Raw genomic sequence first — 25,833 nt, forward strand, 5'->3', positions numbered from 1 at the left:
GCTCAATACCTGCACAGACTAATGATGTTTACTGAATAACTCATTCAAAGTTGAAAACTTTATTACATGAAAAAAGCAAAATACAATTTTATGTACACTATGGTAGCCACCATTTAAAATAAACAAAAACAGCGACTTCCCTGGCGGTCCAGTGGTTAAGACTGCACTTCCACTGTAGGGAGCGCGGGTTTGATCCCTGATCGGGGAACTAAGATCCCATATGCCGTGCATATGGGATCTTAGTTTATTTATTTAAGAAATTTATTTCTTAAATTTGCTCAACAAACTCTTAAGAGCCTACCCTATGCAAGATACTATGTTAGATGGTACAAAATTCAAAATTAAAAAAATAACTTGCCGTTAAGCATTTAACAATACAGGGTAAGAGAAGATTATGATAGAGACAACTTTCACGTTAAGGCATTAAATGTGATATTATAAAACTAACCACTCTTTACTTTCTCAAACCTGCCTCTTCATCTAATATTCTTGTAACCAACTTTCTACTTGGCATCTGGGATAAAGAAGAGATGCTTTAACCAAGGACTGTAATTAAATTGTTTACATTATTTACCAAGAATACTGTAAACTAAAATTGTGGTGATGTGCTCCTTTCTTATTCTAAATCAATAACATATCACAATAAGGTCTTTATGCAGCTTTCACTAAAATCCCTTCAGTGATACTCTGCTTCTCCAAAAGTTTTAAATGAAAGACTTAAACCACCAGTAACTTGTCACTGAAACCGTAGGTCCTGAGATACATATGGCTATTTCAACCCAAATACTCAGCTGTTGAGACCTAAATTCTTTATTATGAAAATATACCTCATGAGGGAACATCCAGTCTGTCTTCAGCATTTTCCCTACATTCTAAATTTCTTTCCATGAACCCTCTACATCTCCATGCTTTTTTTAAGCATAAGGATTGAGGTGGGGTTATAAATCCAAAGGCTTACTCAACTAAAAATACTCATAGCCCCTAAATTCCCTACCACCATCATCCTAAACCAAAACTTAAATATTAGTATAGCTGGTCTTACCTAAATTAGAAGTAAAGCATTTGGAATGAACTAGTTCACACCACCTTACAAATGACTACTGCCCCTTGATCTATAGAGAAAATGTACATTTTTAGAAGGAAAGCTTATGAGCCCAAATCTCTTAACCAATTGTTAATGTAAGAAAAACAAAAGTAGCAATATATACCATGGAAGGAAAAGTTATTTTTAGTTTCAACTTAAACTCTACCTCTGGGTCCTGAACCACAGACAGTTTCCCGATTTCCGGTTTTTTCTTCCACTTCAGAAACAGAAAGCACATTCAGTAATACTGAGCAGCAAAAAGTGAAGGGTTTGGAAGTACAAGAGGATCAAAGAAATCAACTGAATATCTGAGATGTTTACATGGCCCACCTATTTGGCTCTTTTCAGAGGAATTAAAAATTTCCATAGTAAAGCTGCTAGCTGGAGAGTTAGAAAGCAGCTCTACTAGACTCACTCTTTGGCACTGACCTCCTAGAGTTCAAAACAAGAACTTCTTTGGGAACTAAGCAAATGCAGTTCTTTCTTTTGAGAAAATGTAGATTCAACCAGACTAATTTCCAGGCAAAGATGTGAAGATGTTCCTACCTGCAGTATCTGATCTGTCCTCAATTAAAATGTAAAGCAAGCAGCTCTTTCCAAAGATTATTTGTACTTCCACCACTTGGCAGAGTTCATTCTTGAATGTGTGATTAACAAGCACTATCTGTGACGATCAAGCAAATATCTCTACTCCTATACCGCTACTGCTGAACAACCAGAAAGCAACAGGACAAGGACTAGATCAGCGTGGCTGCCCCAAACGAAACACTTTTACTAAAGGTCATAAAAGTTGCTTCTACAAATTCTGCAAAATCCAAATAAAAGCTTTTAATCAAGCTACTACTCAAGGCATATAATTCCTCTTAAAATTCTGGGTCAGGAAAAATCTCTCTTTCTAGCCAAACTCGTGGTTCTTTTTCAATCGGAGAACTATACAACTAATAGTATTTTTTCTTCTGTCTGGGAATCAGGAAAATGTCTGGATAGGTAGCATACAAGTTTCTCAATGTCTCATTCTCATGTCACCTACTTTAAGTCAGTATTTTCTAAATTTCTCCAATAAATTGACAATAAAAGAGAAAGAACAAGTATACTTTCACATCTTACCCTGAAAAATCATGACAAACCTGCAATCTACTCCACAATATACTTATATTTGCTTAAGCTGTTTGAAAAAAAATTTTAACTGACAGAATTGCTCAACATTTTCATTTTACCAGTATTGTTGAGTAAGATCAACACTCCAAGAAAATATACCATGTTTGTCTAATGACTTTAAGTACCTCTGGGCCATGCCAAACACACCCAGAAGTCATGTCTGTTAATTTTTTAAATTTCATTTTATCTGAAATAACCGTTCTGTTTTTATTGGAGGTGGCTTCAATTCCATTCTTGAAGAAAAATATAAACAGATTTCAATTGTGATTCCTCTTATTAATGGTGATTACAAGATAAAGTCACATGATTATACATTTCCTTATTTATTACGTAACTATACAGATTTACTTCATGCTCAGCGAACACCATCTGCAAATGCCACCACTTAAACCGCCTCACAAGCTAAATTTCAAGCTCAGTAAAACAATGAATCCAGGGAATTATATAAAAAACTTTGAAGACACTGAATGCATGCTTTATTTTAAAAAAGAATTCAGTTATCACAGCAAGGAAAATCTAAGAAGTCTTGTTGCAGACAGTTGGCTTTTTTAAGGTTTTACTGGTATGACAGGCAACAGTGCTCATATGAGATAAAATACAATTTCTCTGGAGTGTAAATTGTGTTACTTCCTTTTAAAGCTAGGGAAAGACAGTAAGATTACCAGGTGAGCAACATAACTGCAACTGTTATAATAAATGCTCTCCCCATTCTTGTTATGAGCAAGACCTTAACCCAGGTTCTGTGGAGGTACAAGATGAAAAAACATAGTCTGTGAATTTATTGTCCTGTCTATCTTATAATCAGAGAATGCGGGATACGGGAACGAAACAGGGTACAAGGAGCTGTGAGAGAGCGATACAAACAATACATACTACAAAGCAGACTGATGTAACAACAGTAAAATCCTGTTTTATATGAGAAGAGAGGATTTACTTCTGCCTGAGAGGAATCTAGGACTGATGTCAGCTATATGAATCAAGCAACATTTTAACTACATGGATAGAATTTCAACAGGGAGCTTGGATGAGCAACAAGGACATCAAAGCACAAAGGAGTTTGTAGGGATACATGACTGACACATGAAGGGAATTGATGGAGAAAGCTAGAAAGGTAGACTGGAGCAAGCCTTGGATGCCATGCTAAGAATATGGGCTTTACACTGTGAGAAATTCAAAAGCATTAGGATGCATGAGCAGGGGGCTGACATATTTATACTTATGTTTTAGAAATATAGGGCAGTACTGTAACAGGCAGATGAGAAGAAAACAATGTAGATAAATCAGTTAAAATACTATTAAAAATCCAGAGAAAGACAAGATTAAGTGAAAAAAAAGCTGTTTACAAAATAATACTTCAGAATTCAATCCTTCATTTATAAAAGGAAAATAAACTCACATATTCCAATTAAAACTATACTCACCCATACAGAGAAAAATGCCTGGAAGAATATGCAACAAAAATGTCTACAGTGCTTACTAATGATGATAGAATTACGGTTGATACTTAACGTCCTCTTTATAGGTTGTTCTATTTTTATGAATTTTTTTTACAATGTTTTTGTAAAGGAGGGAGTGGTGGAACCAAGAAACCTATTTCTACTTTGAATGATAGTGAAAAGCCTGAAGAGAGCAAAAAGGCTGTTTTGTTTTTGTAGAGACAGAAAGGTAATAATCAATCTATTTTAGATCTGTTCAGCTTGACGTGTCAAAAGGAACTAGGAAGGGAAAACAAGGAAATATACATTCAGGTTTTAGCTATTTTTTGCTTTTGTTGAGAGGGAATAATAATGTATACATTACAACACAACATACAAAAATTTCCTTTACTTTAGCTTCACTTAATAGAGCCACCACCAGATGACAGCAATAAGACTTATTTTCATTCATTTTAGAACCTGTGTACTTCTAAACGAGAGGGCAACTAATAAAAATTTCGTAGGTTGAAATATATTTTGTACTTACTTAAAAGCTGCCTTAATGAATTAGCTCTGTTTGGAATAGTCTGTACCAGTGTTTTCTCTGGCAAGTTAACCTTGTCCAGCCTCCCTTACTACCTTCATCCCAACCTGGAACAAGCAAACCAACAGTCATCCACCCACTATGGGTAGATAAAAGACTTAAAGTAACTATAAACTATAAAAACACCCTCTTGATGATCTTGTGAAGCCCCGTATTAGATTTTTTATAATGAGACGTATTTACACTGAAAGAGCAAAGCTGGCCTAGAGAAGACAATGCTATAAAAAACATACCCCATTAGAAGCTTTCTTCTTTGCTTTCCATTCATCCAGTTGTGCCTTTGTCTTTGCATCAACTTTAACAAGTAGCTTCTTCTCTCCAATCTGCAGGTCATGCAATAACCTGAGAGCACGGAGGGTTGATTCAGGCTCCTTATACTCACAGAATCCAAAGGCTAGCAATGGATGTAAAAAATTAGTGAAATATCAATACAATTATGAAAGATGAAAAATATTTATGAAAAACTGAAATCATTACAGACCAAACATTATAATACAGGGATTATTTATTTTGTCACTCTTCCCTTTCCTGCAATTACCTTTGATACGGATTTCATTTTTAGTACCCTCAAACAACCAAAAGAAAAAAGAGAAAACAAAAACAGGGGAAATGGGGCTTCCCTGGTGGCGCAGTGGTTGAGAGTCTGCCTGCCGATGCAGGGGAAACGGGTTCGTGCCCCGGAGCGGCTAGGCCCGTGAGCCATGGCTGCTGAGCCTGCGCGTCTGGAGCTTGTGCTCCGCAACGGGAGAGGCCACAACAGTGAGAGGCCTGCATACCACAAAAAAAAAAAAACCCAAAAAACAGGTGTCTCTACCAACTAGTATGAAAAGAACAGTTTGCTTTCAAAACTAAGAGGTTATCTCATCATCTCTTCTCCTACTTTCTTCCTAAGTCCTAATTGTTCCATCTTGATCATACACTCCTGCTCTGAAACAAAAAGGACTTCTTAAAGTTATCTTATAAGAAACCAGTTAGTCTGAATAATTTTTTTCCCTCTCCTACCTCCTTCACGTTATCCTTTTCTACTTTCTCATCTCAACTCTCAGCCAACATCTTCCCAAATGCCTTTAATCCTATTAAAGAGTGAAGACAGAGTGCTAGTAAAACACTCCTATGGTTAAGGACAATGAGTGTAAATGCAAATGTACTTATGCACACAGGTTAAGATGATCTCAATAAATAAGGAAAAATTTACCTACCTTGAAGTTTTCCAGACGCGCCTTGTACTCTCTTCCAGCTCAAAACCAAGCCACATTTCTGTAAAAGAAAACAAAGATCTTTACCACCTAAGCTAATTTATCATGCAAATACGAACACAACTATATTCCCGCTAGAAAAAAATAGAAGTTAAAAAAAAAAAATCTTGTCAGCAACTAAATTTTGCAATTCCCAGAAACCTACTATATGAAAGAAACACACAATAAATCATTTTAAAGGAAAATATAAATTCTTACTGATTCTTATTTGTATAAAAGTACCTACCTTTCAATAAATTAGACACTTTACAGTTATATTTATCCTACAAACATATATATAAAACCAAAAAGCCCAAATATTATAATAGTTAAACTATAATAAATTTCAGTAAATATTGAGCTCATAAAGACTCTGTTTTAAAACACATGTATATATTATAAAGATTTTTAATGACACAGGGAAATGCTTGACATGGGATGCAAAAATACCTTGAACCATGAAATTGCAGATATACAGTAAAATTTTTAACTATGTAAAGAAAAAAAATTTCCATAAAGTGATCAGAAATATTCCAAAATGTTAATGGGGCAGGTTGTCTGAAGGGTGGGATACTGTTACACTTTGTTTACTTCTAAAGTTCTTAAATATTAGTTCTAATTATTAAAGTAAAAAACGAAGGTTTAAAAAAAGTTTTGTGGAAAATAATAACTGAAGATTGCCTCTCAAAGCTGAGAAATAAGTGGAGTTTTCTCTGAAGGGAAATATCTTTCCCTTCAGAGAAATTATTAAAATGATAGTCAAAGAACTGGGACTTCCCTGGCAGTCCAATGGTTAAGACTCCACGCTTCCACTGCAGGGTGAGAGGGTTTGATCCCTGGTTGAAGAACTAAGATCCCACATACTGTGCAGCGTGGTCAAAAAATAAATAAATAAAATAAAATAATTTACATATATATATATATATATATATATATATATATAAAAAAGAAAATTTCCCAGGACTTCCCTAGCAGCACAGTGGTTAAGAATCTGCCTGCCAATGCAGGGGACAGGGGTTTGAGCCCTGGTCCAGGAAGATCCGCGGAGCAACTAAGCCCATGTGCCACAACTACTGAACCTGCACTCTAGAGCCCACGAGCCACAACTACTGAAGCCTGCCTGCCTAGAGCCCGTGCTCCGCAACAAGAGAAGCCACTGCAATGAGAAGTCAGCACAATGTAGAGTAGCCCCTGCTCGCTGCAACTAGAGAAAGCCCACGTGCAGCTATGAAGACCCAACGCAGCCAAAAATAAAAATAAATAAATTAAAAAAAAAAAAGAATCCACCTGCCAACGCAGGGGACATGGGTTTGATTCCTGGTCTGGGAAGATCGCACATGCTGCAGAGCAACTAAGCTCAGACGCCACAACTACTGAGCCTGTGCTCTAGAGCCCGCGAGCCGCAACTACTGAAGCCCGTGAGCTCTAGGGACCGTGTGTCACAACTACTGAGCTCGTGTGCTGCAACTACTGAAGGCTGAGAGCGTAGAGCCCATGCTCCGCAACAAGAGAAGCTACTGCAATAAGCCCCCACTCTCCACAACTAGAGAAAGCCAGCGCGTAGCAACGAAGACCCAATGCAGCGCACCGCCCCCCCCAAAAACAAAGAAAAAGAAAATTGTCCGTAAGGTCAAACATAGCATAAGGAACAGCAGCAGAATTCAATAAAATTTTGCAAAGACAGAAGATAAATGGATGGATAATAACTCATTCAGTAGAGCAAAGAAAGCTATGACACCAAGTGTCTACAGAAGCAGATACCGATAAGAAGAATTAAGCTAACTGATTCTACAAAACCCAGTGGATCCAGACTGGGCGGGGGGAGGTACAGGGGAGAATGGGGCTTAAGTGTGAAGCTGAATAAAAACAGGTTCTTGCCTGAGAATACAAATATGGAATAATCAAAGCCTCAGAGGTTTCAAGCAACTACCCTATCCCCACCCCCAGAGAAGACAGCCTGAAGAGTTACAGTCTGAAGAAAGTGAACAGAACAAGCTTGGGATGTGGAGCACCAGATCTGAAAGATCTGTACGAGATACAGAGTGATTAAGAAGGGAAGAAAGTAAAGGTATAAGAAGTGCTTGAACTCAGTCCTGCATCTGCAACCTCATACAGGCAGCCAATCATAAACTCACTAGGCATAAAATTGGAAATTTTCTAGAGAAACCAACCAGCCTCAAAGAAAAGACTCCACGGATTAACATTTAAAACCTCTGGCTGCCATTTACATTACCCTACAAAGATGCCCAACATTTTACAAGTTCAGCTTACGCACACAAAAAGCCTTTTAATCCCTAACTCTTAAATATGGACAATCAAGGATCACCAGACATCTAAGTAAAGCCTTAAAAGTGAAAGAGAAATAGAAGAGAGAAATTCAGGAATCCAAAGATAGCTTAAAAAACACTCTGCTGCATATATAAATCAACAACAGTTTTAAAAAGGGATGTTTCAAACTGGAAACATACACAGATGTCCACACAAAAACTTGTACACAAATATTCACAGCATTATTATTCATAATAACGAAGTGGAAACAATCCAATTGTCCATCAACTGATGGACGGATAAACAAAAGGTGGTACATCCATTAAATGGAATATTCTGGCCATAAAAAGGAACAAAGTACTGCTAACAAGCTACACTACAGATTTATGCTAAGTGAAAGAAGACAACACACAAAAAGCCACAAATTCTAAAATTCCATTTACATAAAATGCCCAGAATAGGCAAATCCATAGACAGAAGGTGCAATAGTGGCTGCCAGAGGCTCAGGGGAGGAGAAAATGGGAAGCATTGTTAATGGGTACAGGGTTTCTATCTGGGGTGGTAAAAATGTTCAGGAACTAGACGGTGGTGATGTTTGCACAACTTTCTGAAAATACTAAAAGCCACTGAACTGTATATTATAAAAGGGTGAACTTTACGGTATGTAAATTATATCTCAATAAAGATGTCGTAAAAAATGTCCTCCCAATGTTCTACTTTGGGAAAAAAATGGCATCATCTTGTAAAAGTGTAGATAAGCATGCCCCATGATTCAGAAATTCCACTTCTAAGAGAATACATGACAGAATTTCTTTCATGTTCACCTAGGAAGACGCACTATTACCACTAATTATATAGCAAAACATAATATCAAAAAAAAGGAAAACAATCCATATGACCATCAGTAAAAAATTTGACCATTTATGGCATATTTCTATAATGCAATGGTATATAACAGTGAAAAATAAATAAACTACATATAGGCTGGGTGAAAAAAGCAAATTTTGGAGGAATACAGAACTAAAACTTACAAATTATAAATGTTTATTTATATAAATATATAATTAAAGTAAAAAATATGGACAGGAATGATAAACACCAAACTTAGGATAGTGGATTACCTCTGGTTATTACCTCTGTGGAAGAAAGAAATGGAATTAGAACCTTCATGTTTTGTTTCTTTGGGATAAAAATCTGAAGCTAGTATCACAAAATATTAAGATCTGACTAAGCTAGGTTTTGTGTTTATTTTCTAAACGCCTTTTTTAAAACACTTCTGAAAGCAAGGATCACATGATTTATAAAACAGAACTGGCAATATGTACGTTACTGATAAAATGAAGAAGGAAAAGATTTTAAAATAACTTCTCAACACAGTGGAGATTATGGAGGGAGGGAGTATGGACAGTGTTATTTTTCATTAAAAAAATCATTCAGGGACTTACTTCCCTGGTGGCGCAGTGGTTAAGAATCTGTCTGCTAATGCAAGGGACATGGGTTCAAGCCCTGGTCCGGGAAGATCCCATGTGCTGTGGAGCAACTAAGTCCACAAGCCACAACTACTGAGCCCACACACCACAACTACTGAAGCCCGCATGCCTAGAGCTCGTGCTCCTCAGCAAGAGAGGCCACTGAAATGAGAAGCCCCGTACTGTGGCAAAGAGTAGCCCCCACTCGCCGCAACTAGAGAAAGCCTGCGCGCAGCAATGAAGACCCAATGCAGCCGAATATTAATTAATTTAAAAAAATCATTCAGTATTTTTTCACTTACAGTGTGCACGTAGGGACTTCGCTGGTGGCGCAGTGGTTAAGAATTCACCTGCCAATGCAGGTGACACGGGTTCCATCCCTGTTCCGGGAAGATCCCACATGCTGCAAAGTAACTAAGCCTGTGAACCACAACTACTGAGCCTGCGTGCCTAGAGCCCATGCTCCACAACAAGAGAAGCCACTGCAATGAGAAGCCCGTGCACCGCGATGGAGAGTAGGCCCTACTCGCAGCAACTAGAGAAAGCCCGCGAGCAGCAACAAAGACCCAACGCAGCCAAAAAAAAGTGCTTTAAAAAAAATGTGCATGTAGCACCAGGATAAATTTTTAAAACTAAGAGACAAAGGAAAATCAATGACCAAGTCAAAAAAACTTATATATGCTCAGAATAAAAACTGCAAAAGGCGTCAATCAATCACAATTAGATGCTAAAATTATTGTTTAAAGGCGGCTAAAGAAAAGGACTCACATAGTCCTCAAATACTAACCCAGAGGTTACTTATTAGAGAAAAAGGGACTAAAGGTACCATTACAATGGAGAGATCTGACCACCTTAACCAAGTAACTAAACTTAATACCACCAAAAATGGGACCAAGAGACGTGGTATGTCTCTTGCTATGCTGCACCTGAAAACAATGCACCACCCATGAACCACTCTTACAAAGAATGCTTACTCTGAATCTAATTATGAGCAATCAATCAAATTCAAATTGGGAGAGACATTCTGCAAAAGACCCAGGCGCTTCAAAAACATCAATGTCATGAAAGACAAAAACAAGCAAACAAAAAGAGGCAGGGAACTGTTCTACAATAAAGGAAATGTCTAAAGAAACATGACAATTAACTGCAATGTATAGGGACTTCCCTGGTTGTCTGGTAGTTAAGACTGTGCACTCCCAATGCAGGAGGGCCCGGTTTGATCCCTGGTCAGGGAAATAGATCCTGCATGCCACAACTAAGAGCCCACATGCCACAACGAAAAAGATCCCGCATGCCACAACTAAGACCCAGTACAGCCAAATAAATAAATATTTTTAAAAAATAATAATAATAAAGGGCATCCCTGGTGGCGCAGTGGTTGGGGGTCCGCCTGCCGATGCAGGGGACGTGGGTTCGTGCCCCGGTCCGGGAGGATCCCACATGCCGCGGAGTGGCTGGGCCCGTGGGCCATGGCCGCTGAGCCTGCGCGTCCGGAGCCTGTGCTCCGCAACGGGAGAGGCCACAGCAGTGAGAGGCCCGTGTACCGCCAAAAATAATAATAATAATAAAAATAAGTGATACATATATATATATCCCTGACTGGAAATTACTGGAAAAATTAAATATGAACTATATGTATTTTAATTAACAATACTATATCAGCCTTAAATTTGATAATGGTTTTGTGAAAATGTAGGAGGATATCCTTGATCTTAGGAAATATACGAAGTATTCAAAGGTGAAATGTAATGTCACAACTTACTCTGAAATTACTCAGAAGAAAAAAAAATCGAGGGGTGTGTGTGTGTGTGTGTGTGTGTGTGTGTGTGCGCGCGCGCACGCGCACGCAGAGTGTGTGTAAATATGACAAAATGTGTTACAAGGGTGTTCACTATTTAATTCATTTAACTTTTCTGCAGGACTGAAACTTTTCAAAATATAAACGAGGAAATTATTCAGAGCCCTCTTGCTAATTTTTCTTTAGTTTGAAATTTATAACAAAAAATTTTTAAAATGAAAAATAAACAGTTTAACTTACAGCAAGGAGCTGTCTTATAAGCATGTCTGAGGCTTTTTCAGAAATGTTGCCAACAAAAACTGTAGTAGTGGGACCACAGTTTTCATCATTTTCTTTAGCCTTCAAGCCTGGATGATCCTTCCGTGCTCCCAAATGTTTTCCAACCATGGACACAGTCGGTACTAAGACCTAAGTGATGAAAGACAATAAAATTGGAACTTGCAATTAAATTTGCTATCATGCTTAATGTAATAACATTAGGCTAAAAACATCAATTTTAAAGTATTAAATATATAGCACATCACCATTACAGGTTCTACATACTTAGTCTAAAACTCCCAAGCACATTTTTCATTAACGTGAACTTATTCATGACAAGTAAAGTTCCACTATTGCATTACCTTTCTTTTAAAGACAACTTGGAGGGCTTCCCTGGTGGCTCAGTGGTTAAGAATCTGCCTGCCAATGCGGGGGACACGGGTTCGAACCCTGATCTGGGAAGATCCCACGTGCCACAGAGCAACTAAGCCCGTGCACCACAACTACTGAGCCTGCGCTTTAGAGCCCGTGAGCCACAACTACTGAGCTCACGTGCCACAACTACCGAAGTCCACGGGCCTAGAGCCCATGCTCCGCAATAAGAGAAGCCACTGCAATGAGAAGCCTGCGCACCACAATGAAGAGTAACCCCTGCTCACTAAAACTAGAGAAAGCCCGCGCGCAGCGATGAAGACCCAACGCAGCCAGAAATAAATGAATAAATAAATTTATAAAAAACAAAAAAAAAAGAAAACTTGGAAAGAAATTTTCTTATGTTTAAGACAATTCTTAAATGTTTAAGACATCGTAAATCTCTGCATTCATATAAAAGGAAATTGCAATTATCCCTGCTAATTTTCTTGTAGAATATTCAAATACTCCCATAGCACTCTCCCCACACTTAAAGTTTACCTTTTCTCAGTTACTTGTGTTTCTATCTTATTTTCCCTTCATAACATTCAACTTCCCAGAGGAAAGAAATAGTCTTATTCATCTTTGTATTTGAAATTGAATTGAGCAAAACATCCACAGTAGGCACTGAAGTGGTGAACTGGGGGAGCTGCCTTTTCCTAGGCTAAAATGCAAGAGGGTAAGAGTATCTGTCATGTGGAGGTTTCCCAATAAATGTTTCCCAATGAATGTCCAATGCAAGAAAAGCTGGATTCCCCCGTGGTCTGCCTCACAGCAGATTCCTATTTGTTCATGTAGTTCCTATCTCATCACCCTTTTTTTTTTTGCGGTACACGGGCCTCTCACTGTTGTGGCCTCTCCCATTGCGGAGCCCAGGCTCCAGACGCGCAGGCCCAGCAGCCACGGCTCACGGGCACAGCCGCTCCGCGGCATGTGGGATCCTCCCGGACCGGGGCACGAACCCGTGTCCCCTGCATCGGCAGGCGGACTCTCAACCACTGCACCACCAGGGAAGCCCTCATCACCCTTTTAATATAAATAATACTCCCCGCCTTTTTCAAAACCCACAGGTAGAAAAACAGTTGAAAGTAATGAGACCTACTCTCCCTCACAATGAATTATAAATTAAGACCGGTATTTTACTAATTAACTCAAAGAAAATTTTTAGTTAAATAAATGTTTTAAGAGGGTTATTATTTATTCACATGTTACAGTATACTAGCATTCTTACCTAAGATGCCTAGAGTGTACAGAGCTTTTATGAATGTAGAGAATTAAAGTTCAAGACATAAGACTGAATAATGAAACACTTCAGCAGAGGAAAGGCTTCAATAAAACTTTACAAAGCTTGAAGATACCATACTAGAGGACAGAGAAAAAATAGCTTGGAAGAAGCTAAAAATTAGGTAGGTGGGAGGAAAGAGTAGAAATATATTCAACTTTCATTTCAAAATTTAGATTTCTGCTAGATCATTCCTCCTTTTTCTTTTAAGAAATCAGACATGTCAGATCACTTCTCCTATCTCCCAGGATCAAGACACGAGGGCATGATGAAAGAGTCAATGTCTAAATCTGAAATAACAGTATATGAAGAGTCTAGAGAATAAGAGGGAGATCACTAAACTATTTAGGGAGCATATTTTAGGGGCAAGTGCTTATATGCATAGAGTGAAAACAATACTTATTTAAATAAGTAGTATGATATACATGGATGCTCTTATTCCCTTCCTATTATTCTTTTAAATATTTAAAATAATTTATCTGGGCTTATAAAGTTGTTCAGATTTAAAAGCAGTGGCACTCTTAATTCCTCCTTAAGGTTATACTTACAGTTGGAGCTGGAGCCATAATGCTCATTGGTACAGGAATCATTGGAGTCCCTAAGAAAAAAGCATAATGAATCTTAAGAATATAATTATATATACAACTATATATTGTATATCAACTACATGCCATACAAATAAGTACTTCCAACTCACAGTTGTTTTAAGGGGAAATGTAGGATTAATGAAAATGAGAAATTAATGGATATTTTTCAAAAGCAACATAGTTATCAGGTTGGTCTAAATAAACTTACAAGCAAAAAGACTCTTTAAAAGCAAAAAGACTACCACAGCCTGCTTTTGCCTTAAGGAGTAAAACTGTGGATAGTTATCAATTCATGTTCATCTAGTTCAGTACATCCTCAAAACCAGCAACTTTCATACAGATTTGCTTACAGGTGAACAATGGTATTAATGACTCCTTTAAAGGTAAAAATAAATTCTTTGAAAGTTAAAAAACAAAAGCATCAAATAAGAAATTAATCTGGAAACCTAGGAAGAATCTTGTTATTCCTGGTTATTTAATATAAGCAAAAATCATGAAAAAAAAAATAAGATTAGTAATCTCAGTCACTGTCAAAGAGAAAATCTCTAAGACAAGCATCTACTGCCCTAAGGGTTTTAGACAGCTATCAATGGGCTATCACTATTGACATCTTACTGGAATCTGCAATTTTGTTTTCACCTAAATTGTTTACTAATCAATAGCTGCTACATTGACAGTCCTTGTGTACATAACTAATGACGAAATCTTACCATTTGAGAACTAAGAAAAAGGTTGCAATGAGGGTAAAACCAGTAAAAGATCTGTCTACTAAAACACAAATTTTAAAATGCTTCTAGAAGTATCTCAAGAAGTTCTGAAATCACTTTTCAGTTCAAATTTAGCATCAACTTAAGATAACTGTCCATCTAAGACTGGTAATAAACTCTTAACAACTATCCATTTATTTTCCAATATAACCTATTTAAAATAACCTCAGTTTTAAACAAAATTTTTAGAAGATGAAAATCTAGATACTTATCAATAAGCCTACAGAAGACTGTACAAAATAGAAAAAAAAAAAGACTGCAGAATCAAATTTGGGTTCTTTTTTTTCCTTTTGCGGTACACGGGCCTCTCACCGGCCTCTCACCGCTGTGGCCTCTCCCATTGCGGAGCACAGGCTCTGGACACGCAGGCTCAGCAGCCATGGCTCCGGGCCCAGCCGCTCCGCGGCATGTGGGATCTTCCCGGACCGGGTCACGAACCCATGTGCCCTGCATCGGCAGGCGGACTCTCAACCACTGCGCCACCAGGGTAAGCCCTGGGTTCAATTCTTGGTTCTATCACTTTTAGCTATGCAAACTTGGGAAAGCTCTTTAACCTCAGCTTCAGTTTCCTCAATTCAAATGAGGTAATTATTTCCTCAGAGTGCCTACTGAGATCATTTATGTGGAGCACTTAAATAGGTGGATACTCAAAACTACCATCAACTCTAAATTTTTCACTTTTAACTTTGCAAAACAAAAGCAAATACTCCATTTACCAACTGTAATCTGTGCAGCACCTCTTCCACAGATAAACTTTCTATTTAAGAAAACCTTAAGAAAAAGACATTTTGAAAAAAATTTTTTTTTCCTTTTTAATAGTTACTAAAATGTTTAATAGTATGGTTCCCACCTCAACTTACTAATTTCATGAAATGCAGAATTTACAAAAATGTATTGCTGCTCATTACAGATCTATGAATGCTACGGTTAAAAAAAAAAAAAGGCAAAGTGCACAAAGTGTAAACAGTGTATATACCAGCTGAGGTCTGAAAAAAAAAGTAGGGTAGAATAAACATAAGCAAACACAGTGGGATATACTTTACATCTCTGGAGAGCTACACACCAGAAACTGATAAGAAAGACTTCCCCCCCTTTGGGGAAGGGAATGCTCAGGAACTATGGGGGGGAAACTTCCTTTAATCTATAGCATGCATTACTTTTTTTTTTTTTTTTTTTGCGGTACGCGGGCCTCTCACTGTTGTGGCCTCTCCCGTTGAGGAGCACAGGCTCCGGACGCGCAGGCTCAGCGGCCATGGCTCACGGGCCCAGCCGCTCCGCGGCATGTGGGATCTTCCCGGACCAGGGCACGAACCTGTGTCCCCTGCATTGGCAGGCGGACTCTCAACCACTGCGCCACCAGGGAAGCCCAGCATGCATTATTTTTAAAGGAAAAATTATGGTTTTTTTCTAATTTATTTTCTAATTTAATATATAATGTGATCGCCACATACGTTATCTCAGAGTTCAATTAATTGCACTAATAGGCAACACAAGAAAATTATACATGAATATGGGTATTGTGGTCTTGAATTATTATACTAGTTTAGCATACTTCTTTTTTTTATTTTTTCAAGTATTGACGCTGCACACAGGATGCAGGTATGAATGAGTTAGCTGTAACTAAAGTCTGATTTATCATTCAAGTATGCTTCCCTAAACAGAAATGATACTGTATGCTATCACAGATGGAATCAGAATTGTTTAATAGCGTTAATACTCTGTGAACAAATGCCCACATTAGTATGGCACTGACCAAACAGACAAGAAGAAATACTGAAAATCTGGTTTTAAGGTCTGCTGACCCATCTTAAAAGATATAGTAGAATTAGCCTTAAGAGAAACATGGCCCATTTATCTTCCACTTCCATTTATAATTTGGTATAGTGTTCATCAGAAAACAAGTTACATTTAGTATGTGTTTTTAAAAAATTCAAAGGAATTTAAAATCTTTCCCATAAAACCAATATACTGGTAAGGAACTGATTTTTTTCATTGTCGCCGTTCCTGATTCTGAACAAGTTTTATCTCCAATGCCTTAAAATTTCTTCAGAAATAGAAAGTAAACTACTCTTCCCTATAACTCTAATAACACAAACTTTGCTAAAAGTATCATGGTTATTACTAAAGACTATCAAAAAATAGATCATATTATGAGACTATAAATTAATGAAAAAAAAATATGGGGACGCCCTCAAATATTGATGCCCAAATGAAAATGGCTCAGGGCACTATCCTTCTCAAGTAATCAATTGGTTTGATGGTTGACAAGTAACTTTTTTCGGTTTTCTATTAACATTATTTTCTTAATCGCCCTTTTCAGGAGAAATTCCTTTACAGTCCATTACAGAGCTGTTAAGTTACTGACTAAAATTCAGTAATTGTTACATGGAATAATAAACTGATAGTACTCAAACGTTCACACTAGGTCCCTGGCAGCAAGGGGTAACAAATACACATCCATGATTATCTAAAAGACCAACTTAACACAGCCAGCTACAAGCATAAATGTCTTAAAAACTTGTACAAGTACTGCATTCTACTCCACAGTATATATGCATAAGTAGTTGTTCTGATTTTTTTTTTTTTTAAATTTTGGCTGCGTTTCGTTGCTGCACACGGGCTTTCTCTAGTTGCGACACGCAGGCTTCTCATTGTGGTGGCTTCTCTTGTTGGGAGCATGGGCTCTAGGCGCACGGGCTTCAAAAGTTGTGGCACACAGGCTCAGTAGTTGTGGCTCGTGGGCTCTAGAGCACAGGCTCAGTAGTTGTGGCGCACGGGCTTAGCTGCTCCGTGGCATGTGGGATCTTCCCAGACCAGGGCTTGAACCCGTGTCTCCTGCACTGGCAGGCGGATTCTTAACCACTGTGCCACAGGGAAGCCCTGTTCTGATTTTTTAAAATTATGATTTACCCTCAAATTCCTGAAGTTTTAAATGATACCCCAGAAAAATTGCCATTTTTATCTTGTGACTTTTCACTTACTTCAACACTGCTGTGTACTTGACCTAGGGGTAGGAGGCCCCCAAACCTGAGCCTCTATAATGTACATGTTATGAATTAACAACCCATCATATGAGCCAACTGCAACGTACTTTTGATTCTGCAACAGTCAAGCTCTTTAGTAAACACTGTTAACTTCAAACACATAATCCAATAGTTAAAGCCAGGTCACTGAAGTAGACCTTTCCTCAAGAAGAAATACTTCTGGATGGTTTACAAGATCATTTGTTCATTTCAGCCTGAATTACATAGATTCTATGCTAAAAGAAAATACTTCTAACATGCAGATTAAGGAGGACTCTTAGATACTACCTTTCAGAAGGGAAACTGGGAAACTGATTCTGCATGAAATGCTTTCAACCCCATCAAAATATAAAAATATGTGAACTACCACTCATAAACCAGAGGAAAACTCTCCTAAACCAATGTTAATTACAAACCTCAAGATAATGGTTCTCAAATGTGGGTTCTCTTAACCGTGCTTAAATGGATACCTATGAATCACCTGTGAACTTGTTGAAAAGAGACTCCTGAGCCCCAATTTGATTCAGTGGCTTGCGGTGGCGCCTTAAAAAATGTTTTTTTTTTTTTAAACCTCATAAAACATTGGAGAGAAGAAGCTTTTAAATAGTTATTTGGAGAGCTCTCCAAGATTTATTGTCAAGGATTTCCCTGGCGGCGCAGTGGTTAAGAATCCGCCTGCCAATGCAGGGGACATGGGTTCAAGCCCTGGTCCGGGAAGATCCCAAAAGCTGGGGAGCAACTAAGCCCATGCGCCACAACTACTAAGCCTGCACTCTAGAGCCCGCGAGCCACAACTATTGAAGCCTGCGTGCCTAGAGCCCATGAGCCACAACTACTGAAGCCTGCGCGCCTAAAGCTTGTGCTCTGCAATAAGAGAAGCCACCGCAATGAGAGAAGCCCATGCACCACAACGAATAGCCCCCGCTCGCCGCAACTAGAGAATGCCCGTGCTCAGCAACGAAGACCCAATGCAGCCAAAGATAAATAAATTTAAAAAAAGATTTATTGTCAAGTATAAAAAAAAACAAGGCAGAACAGAATACATAGGATGTTACTGTATATCGGTGTCAAAAGAATAAAACAAAACAAATGGATAGAAAAATAAAAATATCTGAAAGGATAAAGAAACTAATAACCCCGCTTTGTTCCCCCTTTCAGTAAGGGGACGGTAACAAGTTATATGGGAATGTGAGAAAAATTTTCCACTGTATACCCTTTTGATTTTTGAACATATAGTTTTTAAAACGTATAGTGTTTAAAAATACTGTACTATTTAAAATGTATAGTATTTAAAAATAAATGTATTATCTATATTTTCAAATAAAGACTTTTTAATTTCCCAGATGAGTCTGATACTCAGCCAGAAATGAAAACTATCACCATAGGAAAATGAGACATCACATTTCCAGAATGCTAACAGCTCTTCTACCAACAGTCACATATGTATCATCTTCCTAAAGTTAATATTGCAATGACACAAGGATGGGTTAAAAAAAACCCACAGAATCACTGGTGGGAATGTAAAATGGTGCAGCCACTACGGCAACGGTATGGAGGTTCCTAAATAACTAAAAATAGAGCTACCATATGATCCTACAATCCCACTCTTGGGCATATATCTGGAGAAAACTCTAATTCAAAACATACGTGCACCCCAGTGTTCACAGCAGCACTATTTACAATAGCCAAGACATGGAAGCAATCTAAATGTCCATCAACAGATGAATGGATAAATAAGGTGTGGTATATATTTACAATGGAATATTACTCAGCCATAAAAAAGAATGAAATAATGCCATTTGCAGCAACATGGATGGACCTAGAGATTATCATACTAAATGAAGTCAGACAGAGAAAGACAAATATCATGTGACATCACTTACATGTAGCATCTAAAAATATGATACAAATGAACGTATTTACAAAACAGACACACAGACACAGAAAACAAACATGGTTACCAAAAGAGGACGGGGAGAGAGAGAAATTAGGAGTTTGGGACTAGCAAATATGAACTAATACATATTAAATAGATAAAAAAAAGGATTTACTGTATATCACAGGGAACTATATTCAATATCTTGCAATAAAGTATAATAGAAAAGAATCTAAAACAGTGTGTGTGTTTATATATATAAATAACTGAATCACTTTGCTGTACACCAGAAACTAACACAACACTGTAAATCAACTACACTTCAAAAACAACAACCGTATCCACAAACTTACCTGGAGGTACAGGCGGTGGAAAGCCAGGAAACTGTGGGGGTGGGATCCCTGGTGGGAGTGCTGGGATTCCCATGGGAGGGCGATTCAAATGAGGAGGGAATGACATTCTTACCGCAGCGGTCTAAAGAAAGAAATCATGACAAATCATGTTATTTGAAAACTTTACAATTTGATATGCTTGGTTTGTTGGCCTTCATTTTTAGAGTATCTGCAAAATTCTCAAGTTTTCTTACCCAAAGGAGCTGGCAAAGACCCTCTTTTCTCTGTCTGTCCATTGAGAATTTTTTAAACTTAGATCTTTTCTAAAATAAGTTCCCAAAATGTACACGATCTAACTTCAGGATAGACTCCTACAGTCATATGGGAATACATATAAAGGAAGAAAAAAATTTTGAGGTTCAGTTAATATCCAAAAATTAAATACCAAACATCAATGAATCTTTTTAAATCAAACTCAGAATCCAGGAAGATATCTAACAGTTTTTAAGTGTTCCGATGCATTAATTTTTTATACACATCAGCATCCTGAAGACTAAATTTACAAAGTTACACAGTATTTGTTGATTCAGTGTTGGCCAGTTCTTCCAGGACAAATGAATGTCTCAGTGACTTTCTACAAACCTGAGGGGGGAGGGGGGACGACCTCCATATATCAGGTCACATAGTAACCATTCAAATATAATGGTTCAAATATAAACCATTCACATACAACTTGTGACAATGAGAAAAAAGTGGTAATTTTTCTTAAACTTAAAAGCAAACCTCTTAACCATTCTTGAATGATATTCAGTGAATGAATGACTGAAACTCAAGAATCAGACGCTGGTATTTGATTTTTAAAAATACAAGAACACAATGAACTGTTTGATTTGGTTTGTGATATCATTCCTTAATAAGAAACTTTTGTCTTTTAGATAAAGTACTGGGCTTCCCCGGTGGCACAGTATTTAAGAATCCGCCTGCCAATGCAGGGGACACGTGTTCGAGCCCTGGTTCGGGAAGATTCCACATGCTGCGGAGCAGCTAAGCCTGTGCGCCACAACTACTTAGCTGCGCGCCACAACTACTGAAGCCCGTGTGCCTGGAGCCCATGCTCTGCAGCAAGAGAAGCCACTGCAATGAGAAGCCCACGCACCGGAATGAAGAGTAGCCCCCGCTTGCCGTAACTAGAGAAAGCCACGAGCAGCAACGAAGACCCAACAGAGTAAAAAATAAATAAAATAGAAGTACTTAAGACTTCTCCTCCCCCCAAATTTTATATTTTTGTCAACATACTCAAGTGTCCAGAACTACTGGAAAAAAGTAGAAAAATGATGTTAGAATGCCCTAGTAGGATTCCATGCACCAATTTTAACAAGCAGCCAAAATAAGTGGGTTGATCTCCTATCAGTGATGCAGCTAAAAGTGGTGATTTGATTAATAGATTTTCTGTTGGACACTAGGAAAAACTCCCCCACCTACACTCTGTAACTGAAGGAGTCTAGAGTTTCAGAAGCTTTTAAAAAATGTTTTTCTCTATTATTTTCTTTTCTATGTTTTTTTTTTTTTTAGATGTACGTGGGCCTCTCACTGTCGTGGCCTCTCCCGTTGCGGAGCACAGGCTTTGGACGTGCAGGCTCAGCGGCCACGGCTCACGGGCCCAGCCGCTCCACGGCATGTGGGATCCTCCCAGACCAGGGCACGAACCCGCATCCCCTGCATCGGCAGGCGGACTCTCAACCACTGCGCCACCAGGGAAGCCCTTTTCTATGTTTTATATATTGTTTTACTCACCCTTTAGAAGAGAGAGGATAAAATGTGCATGTCTTCTACTTCCTCGCCCCTGATTCCAACAGTTTGGTATAATTCGTTGTATTCTTCTAAAATATCTTTCTAGACACAAGCTAATATATAATCACTTATGTTTTTCTGCAAACAATATAATCATACTATATTGTTATGTGCATTTCTCCCTCATCATTATTAACATCTCTTCATGTCACTTCATAAAGTTCTATTCCATTCTTTATAATGCAGTAAACTATTACTATATAGCTGTAACTAACCAACATTGATGATTCTCCACATTTTACCTCTTACAAATCATATTAAACATTCTTGGTCATATTGGACATATAACTCTAAGCACCTGTGCAAGTAATTCTATAATACAGATCAGTACTGTATGTATCTACTCTTTACCTCCAAATCTAGTGTACAAATTAATTTTCCCACCAACAGTACATGGGTACGCCCTTTCCTCATATCCTCACCATCACTGTAGTAAATCTCCAGTGTGACAGGTAAAAAACAGTTTCAACTTGCATTAGACATTATTAGACATTTCTTTAAAAAGCATGTCCTTCATCCTCACAGCTCTTCTTCCTCAGTATTCTTTTCACTTAATAAGTTAGGATATACAATATTCTGTAAAATCTAAACTTCAATTTCGAAAGCACAGTACACTTAAAATATTTAGGAAGCTTTACAAGTAAAATAAATTCCTAGAATGTTGTCATATACCAACAAATAAGGTACTGGAAATGCCTGAAATATTAAGTATCAACTTGAGTTAAAAAGAAAAATGTAACTAATTTAAGATAGTAAACGTGTTGAATTTTTTAATAATCTTTTTTAAAATACTTTTTTGCCCAAAACAAAAACAAATATTCCACATGGAAGGGGACAGGAGTGTATATCCTTTTAAAACATCGAGGGCTACAGTCCTACTTACATAAGCTTTTATATTATCATTTTAATACTCTATCTCAGCACTTCCTTAGGAGGGCAGTTGGTATTAATACCTGTTAAATAAATAATCAGTGAATGAATCAGTAAACAAATAAACTCTGAGAACCTCTTTAAATAAATTTATTAAGAAGCTACCATGTGCCAGGTACTATTCTAGCAATGACTCAGTACCTAGCCTCACAATGGTTACAAAGATTGGGCCATGAATTCATCTTTAGAATCACTTTTTCCCAAGTACTAAATACAAATACTACTTTTAAAAAGAAACCCTCTAAGTTCTTGGTGTTTAAACTATTTTTCACGGTTTTCAAACGTATCATTCATTAAGAGTTAACCAGATTACGTTTCAGTTTATGCTAATATACTCATTTCATTCACTCCAATTTTTCTACGAAGTATTTCCCTTTTATTTGGAACTGTTCAAAACTTGCTTATTTGTAGGCTAAACTTCGAAGGTGAAGGTAATCTTAATAACAGCCCCTCCTATGGAAATTCAGAAAACAAACATTTCTGATGATCTCTGATAAATATTAATATTCACTTTAAACATCCTAGGGACTTCCCTGCTGGCACAGTGGTTAAGAATCTGCCTGCCAATGCAGGGGACACGGGTTCGAGCCCCAGTCTGGGAAGATCCCACATGCCACAGAGCAACTAAGCCCGTGCACCACAACTACTGAAGCCCACGTGCCTAGAGCCTGTGCTCTGCAACGAAGAGTAGCCCCCACTCGCTGCAACTAGAGAAAGCTCACGCACAGCAACGAAGACCCAACACAGCCAAAAAAAATCCTAAAATGGGTATCAACCACTTACTTCAACATAAAGTTTGGTATACTTTGATGTATGTGAAAATGAATGATAATAAACGAAGCTTATCATTTTTGCCTATAGTTGATAAATTGTAATACTCACAATAAATTATACAGATAGTCAAAGTTGGTAGGTACTTTGTAGAATGAACCAGGGAAGAGAGCTAAGGGAGTGCTTCATTTTAAACATGGTGGTCAGGTCTCACCAAGAAGGTAACATCTGAAGAAAGACTTGCAAGAGACTGAGGCAGGAAACTCTATTCTGGGGGGCAACAGCCTTCCCAGCAAAGGAAACAGCAGATACAAAGAGCCTGAGGTGGGAATGCAGTGTTTGCAGGAGGCGTAACAAGGCCAACAGTTGGAGCACAGTACTGGCGGCAAGCTGGAGATGGGAAAGGGGTTCAAAGAGTTTAACGCTTTGTAAGCCGCTGTAAAAGTACTGGGTTTTACTCAGAATGAGACGGAAAGCATTTGAAAGGATTTTGACTTGACTTATATTTTAACACTGTCACTGGCCACTATGTGAATGTAAGACTGGAGGAGAACAAGGGTAGAGAAGGAAGAGACTATTGCAATAATCCAGACAAAAAGAGATGGCCTAGAACAGGTGGTAGCAGTGAACTGGTAACAAGTTATTTATTGGTTTCTGTATATACTTTGAATGTGGTCAATTGCTGAGGGATTGTGTGGGGGGTTTGAGAGAGATGCAGAGGTTATTTTATTAGCACTGAAATGACTTAAATAGCATTTAAAGAATACTTGAATAGTAGTGTTTCACTTTTAGAAGGTTCAAAGCATTTTCACCTGCTAAGTATGAAACTTTATGGCCCAAAGTAACAAAAACAAGCCCCTATGTTGGAAGTGTTCCCTATCTCGACTGTGACAGTGGTGATACAGGTTTATGTATTCGTCAAAATTCACTGAAATTAAAATGGGTGCCTTTTACTGTATGTAAATTTTATCTCAATAAATATGGTCCTCCCAAAAAAGAAAACAAACTTCTAAAGAAGCTTTACCTCTACCCCTCAACATATGCATGCATTCTGCTTTTCTTTTTCACTTTTTTCTCTTTACTCTCTTAAAGCACTCTTTTTCTGCACTCATGAGAATACTATTACTGCTTATATGTATTCCTCCATTACAGATTTATCCCGATAGACACAAAGTATTTCACCAGGGTCAGATTTACAGGCTAACCCCATCAGGACACTGTGTGCCAAGAAGCAACTGAACCAACAGATTCTCCTCAGCAAACACACATATACAACTTAATCATTTATTCAATAAAACATCCAGCTCCAATTATTTGCCAGGTTCTTTTCTAAGCATTATTTTTCCTAGTTCTGAAAGAGCAAATTTTAAGTTATTATGTGTAGTTATACAGCCAGTCCAGTAACTCTACATTAAATATGAATGATTAGTGTAGCATGCACTGTTTCCTGCTCTGCTTATAGCCTTCAAGGTACAATGGACTGACATAACTGCCCCAGCCTAAGCAAAGCAAGCCTAACTACAGAGAGAGATTAGTGGTAGTCTAGAGGTGGGAATAGGGAGTGACTTGCAAACAAAAAAGAGGGATCCTTTGGGGGTAATGGTTGCACAACTCTGCACATTTACTGAAAAACACTAAATTGTACATTTACAATGAGTGCATTTTATATGTTAATTATACCTTAATAAAAGGTAGCAATACGACTTCAGGACAATTTCAGGCAAAACCCAGTTAAGACCGGTAGATTATACTGTACCAATATTAATTTACTGATTTTGATCACTGTACTGTTGTTAATTAAGAGAATGTAACTGTCTGTAAGAAATACACACTTAAGTATTCAGGGGTTAAGAGGGACACCACATCTGCAACTTACTAGCAAAAGATTTCAGAAGAAAACTATGGAGATAAAAAGGAGAGGAGGATAAAGCAAATTGGTAAAATGTTAACATCTGGGGAATCTGGATGAAAGATATTTGAGAATTCTTTGAAGTTTGAAATTATGTCAAAATAAAAAAAGCAGTATCAATTCTGGTTAGTGGAAATACGTTTTTATTTTCTGGAGTTTCAAAATTCAAAAAAGTTAGGAAGAAAGCTATTCAAAAACTTTGAGGAATCAATCAAAATTCTCATGAACAGCAGTGGTAGAATCAGAAAAAAATTATCAAGAGATTAAAAAAATAAACAGAATGTTTTTATAAGATGTTAAAAGATTCAATGATTACTTTTGCTTCTATAGTATAAAAGTCAGTATGATTTTTCTCTAAATCATGTGTAAATGAAAAAGGTATATAGCTAACTTGCCTGTGGCCAAAACAGAAAAAGGAAATTGGTAACCCCAAGAAGATGAATTATTTAACAAAAATAACAGGTAAGATATTAATTTACTTTTGTTTACAAAAACTTTCAACGTTATCTCATTTAACCTACCAAATTACCTAGTGTAAATATATTATTCTTCTTTTACAGATGAAGAAGCTAACTTGTCCAAAGGAACACAATAAATGGGTAAGGACTCCACAGTCCCCACTATCCTGAAATTACCAATCCAAAGGCTGTTTTCGCTTATCACAATGCCTCTTTCTAGTAATGACATACCAATGATTAACTCTGACTTTATTTACAGAAGTCTATCCAGAGTACACTGGAAGAAATGTTAGAGTCAGGGTTAGGGTCTTGTATTGATACTTCACTGAAAATTCTTAAACAACAAA

The 25,833-nt window shown here is 37.6% G+C and overlaps 1 protein-coding gene across 6 annotated transcripts in view; it reads right to left on the reverse strand.

The window, feature by feature from the left end:
- The window catches only part of RBM25 (RNA binding motif protein 25), a 56,963-nt gene that overhangs the window by 29,644 nt on the left and 1,486 nt on the right, over window positions 1-25,833 (reverse strand). For 2 of the 6 annotated variants that reach the window (XM_079914728.1, XM_079914727.1), the window contains 7 exons: window positions 21,362-21,471; window positions 19,822-19,938; window positions 19,589-19,709; window positions 13,531-13,580; window positions 11,272-11,439; window positions 5,461-5,518; window positions 4,495-4,655 (listed from right to left, as the gene is read on the reverse strand). In XM_079914728.1, the coding sequence (XP_079770854.1) occupies window positions 4,495-4,655; window positions 5,461-5,518; window positions 11,272-11,439; window positions 13,531-13,580; window positions 19,589-19,709; window positions 19,822-19,863 (600 nt within the window). In that variant the 5' untranslated portion in view covers window positions 19,864-19,938; window positions 21,362-21,471. The remainder of the gene's footprint in view (window positions 1-4,494; window positions 4,656-5,460; window positions 5,519-11,271; window positions 11,440-13,530; window positions 13,581-19,588; window positions 19,710-19,821; window positions 19,939-21,361; window positions 21,472-25,833) is intronic. The other 4 variants (XM_079914731.1, XM_079914730.1, XM_079914729.1 and 1 more) reach the window with 3 other exon arrangements.

The sequence above is a fragment of the Stenella coeruleoalba genome (genome assembly GCF_951394435.1).
Source record: "Stenella coeruleoalba genome assembly, chromosome: 2".
Lineage (NCBI taxonomy): Eukaryota > Metazoa > Chordata > Mammalia > Artiodactyla > Delphinidae > Stenella > Stenella coeruleoalba.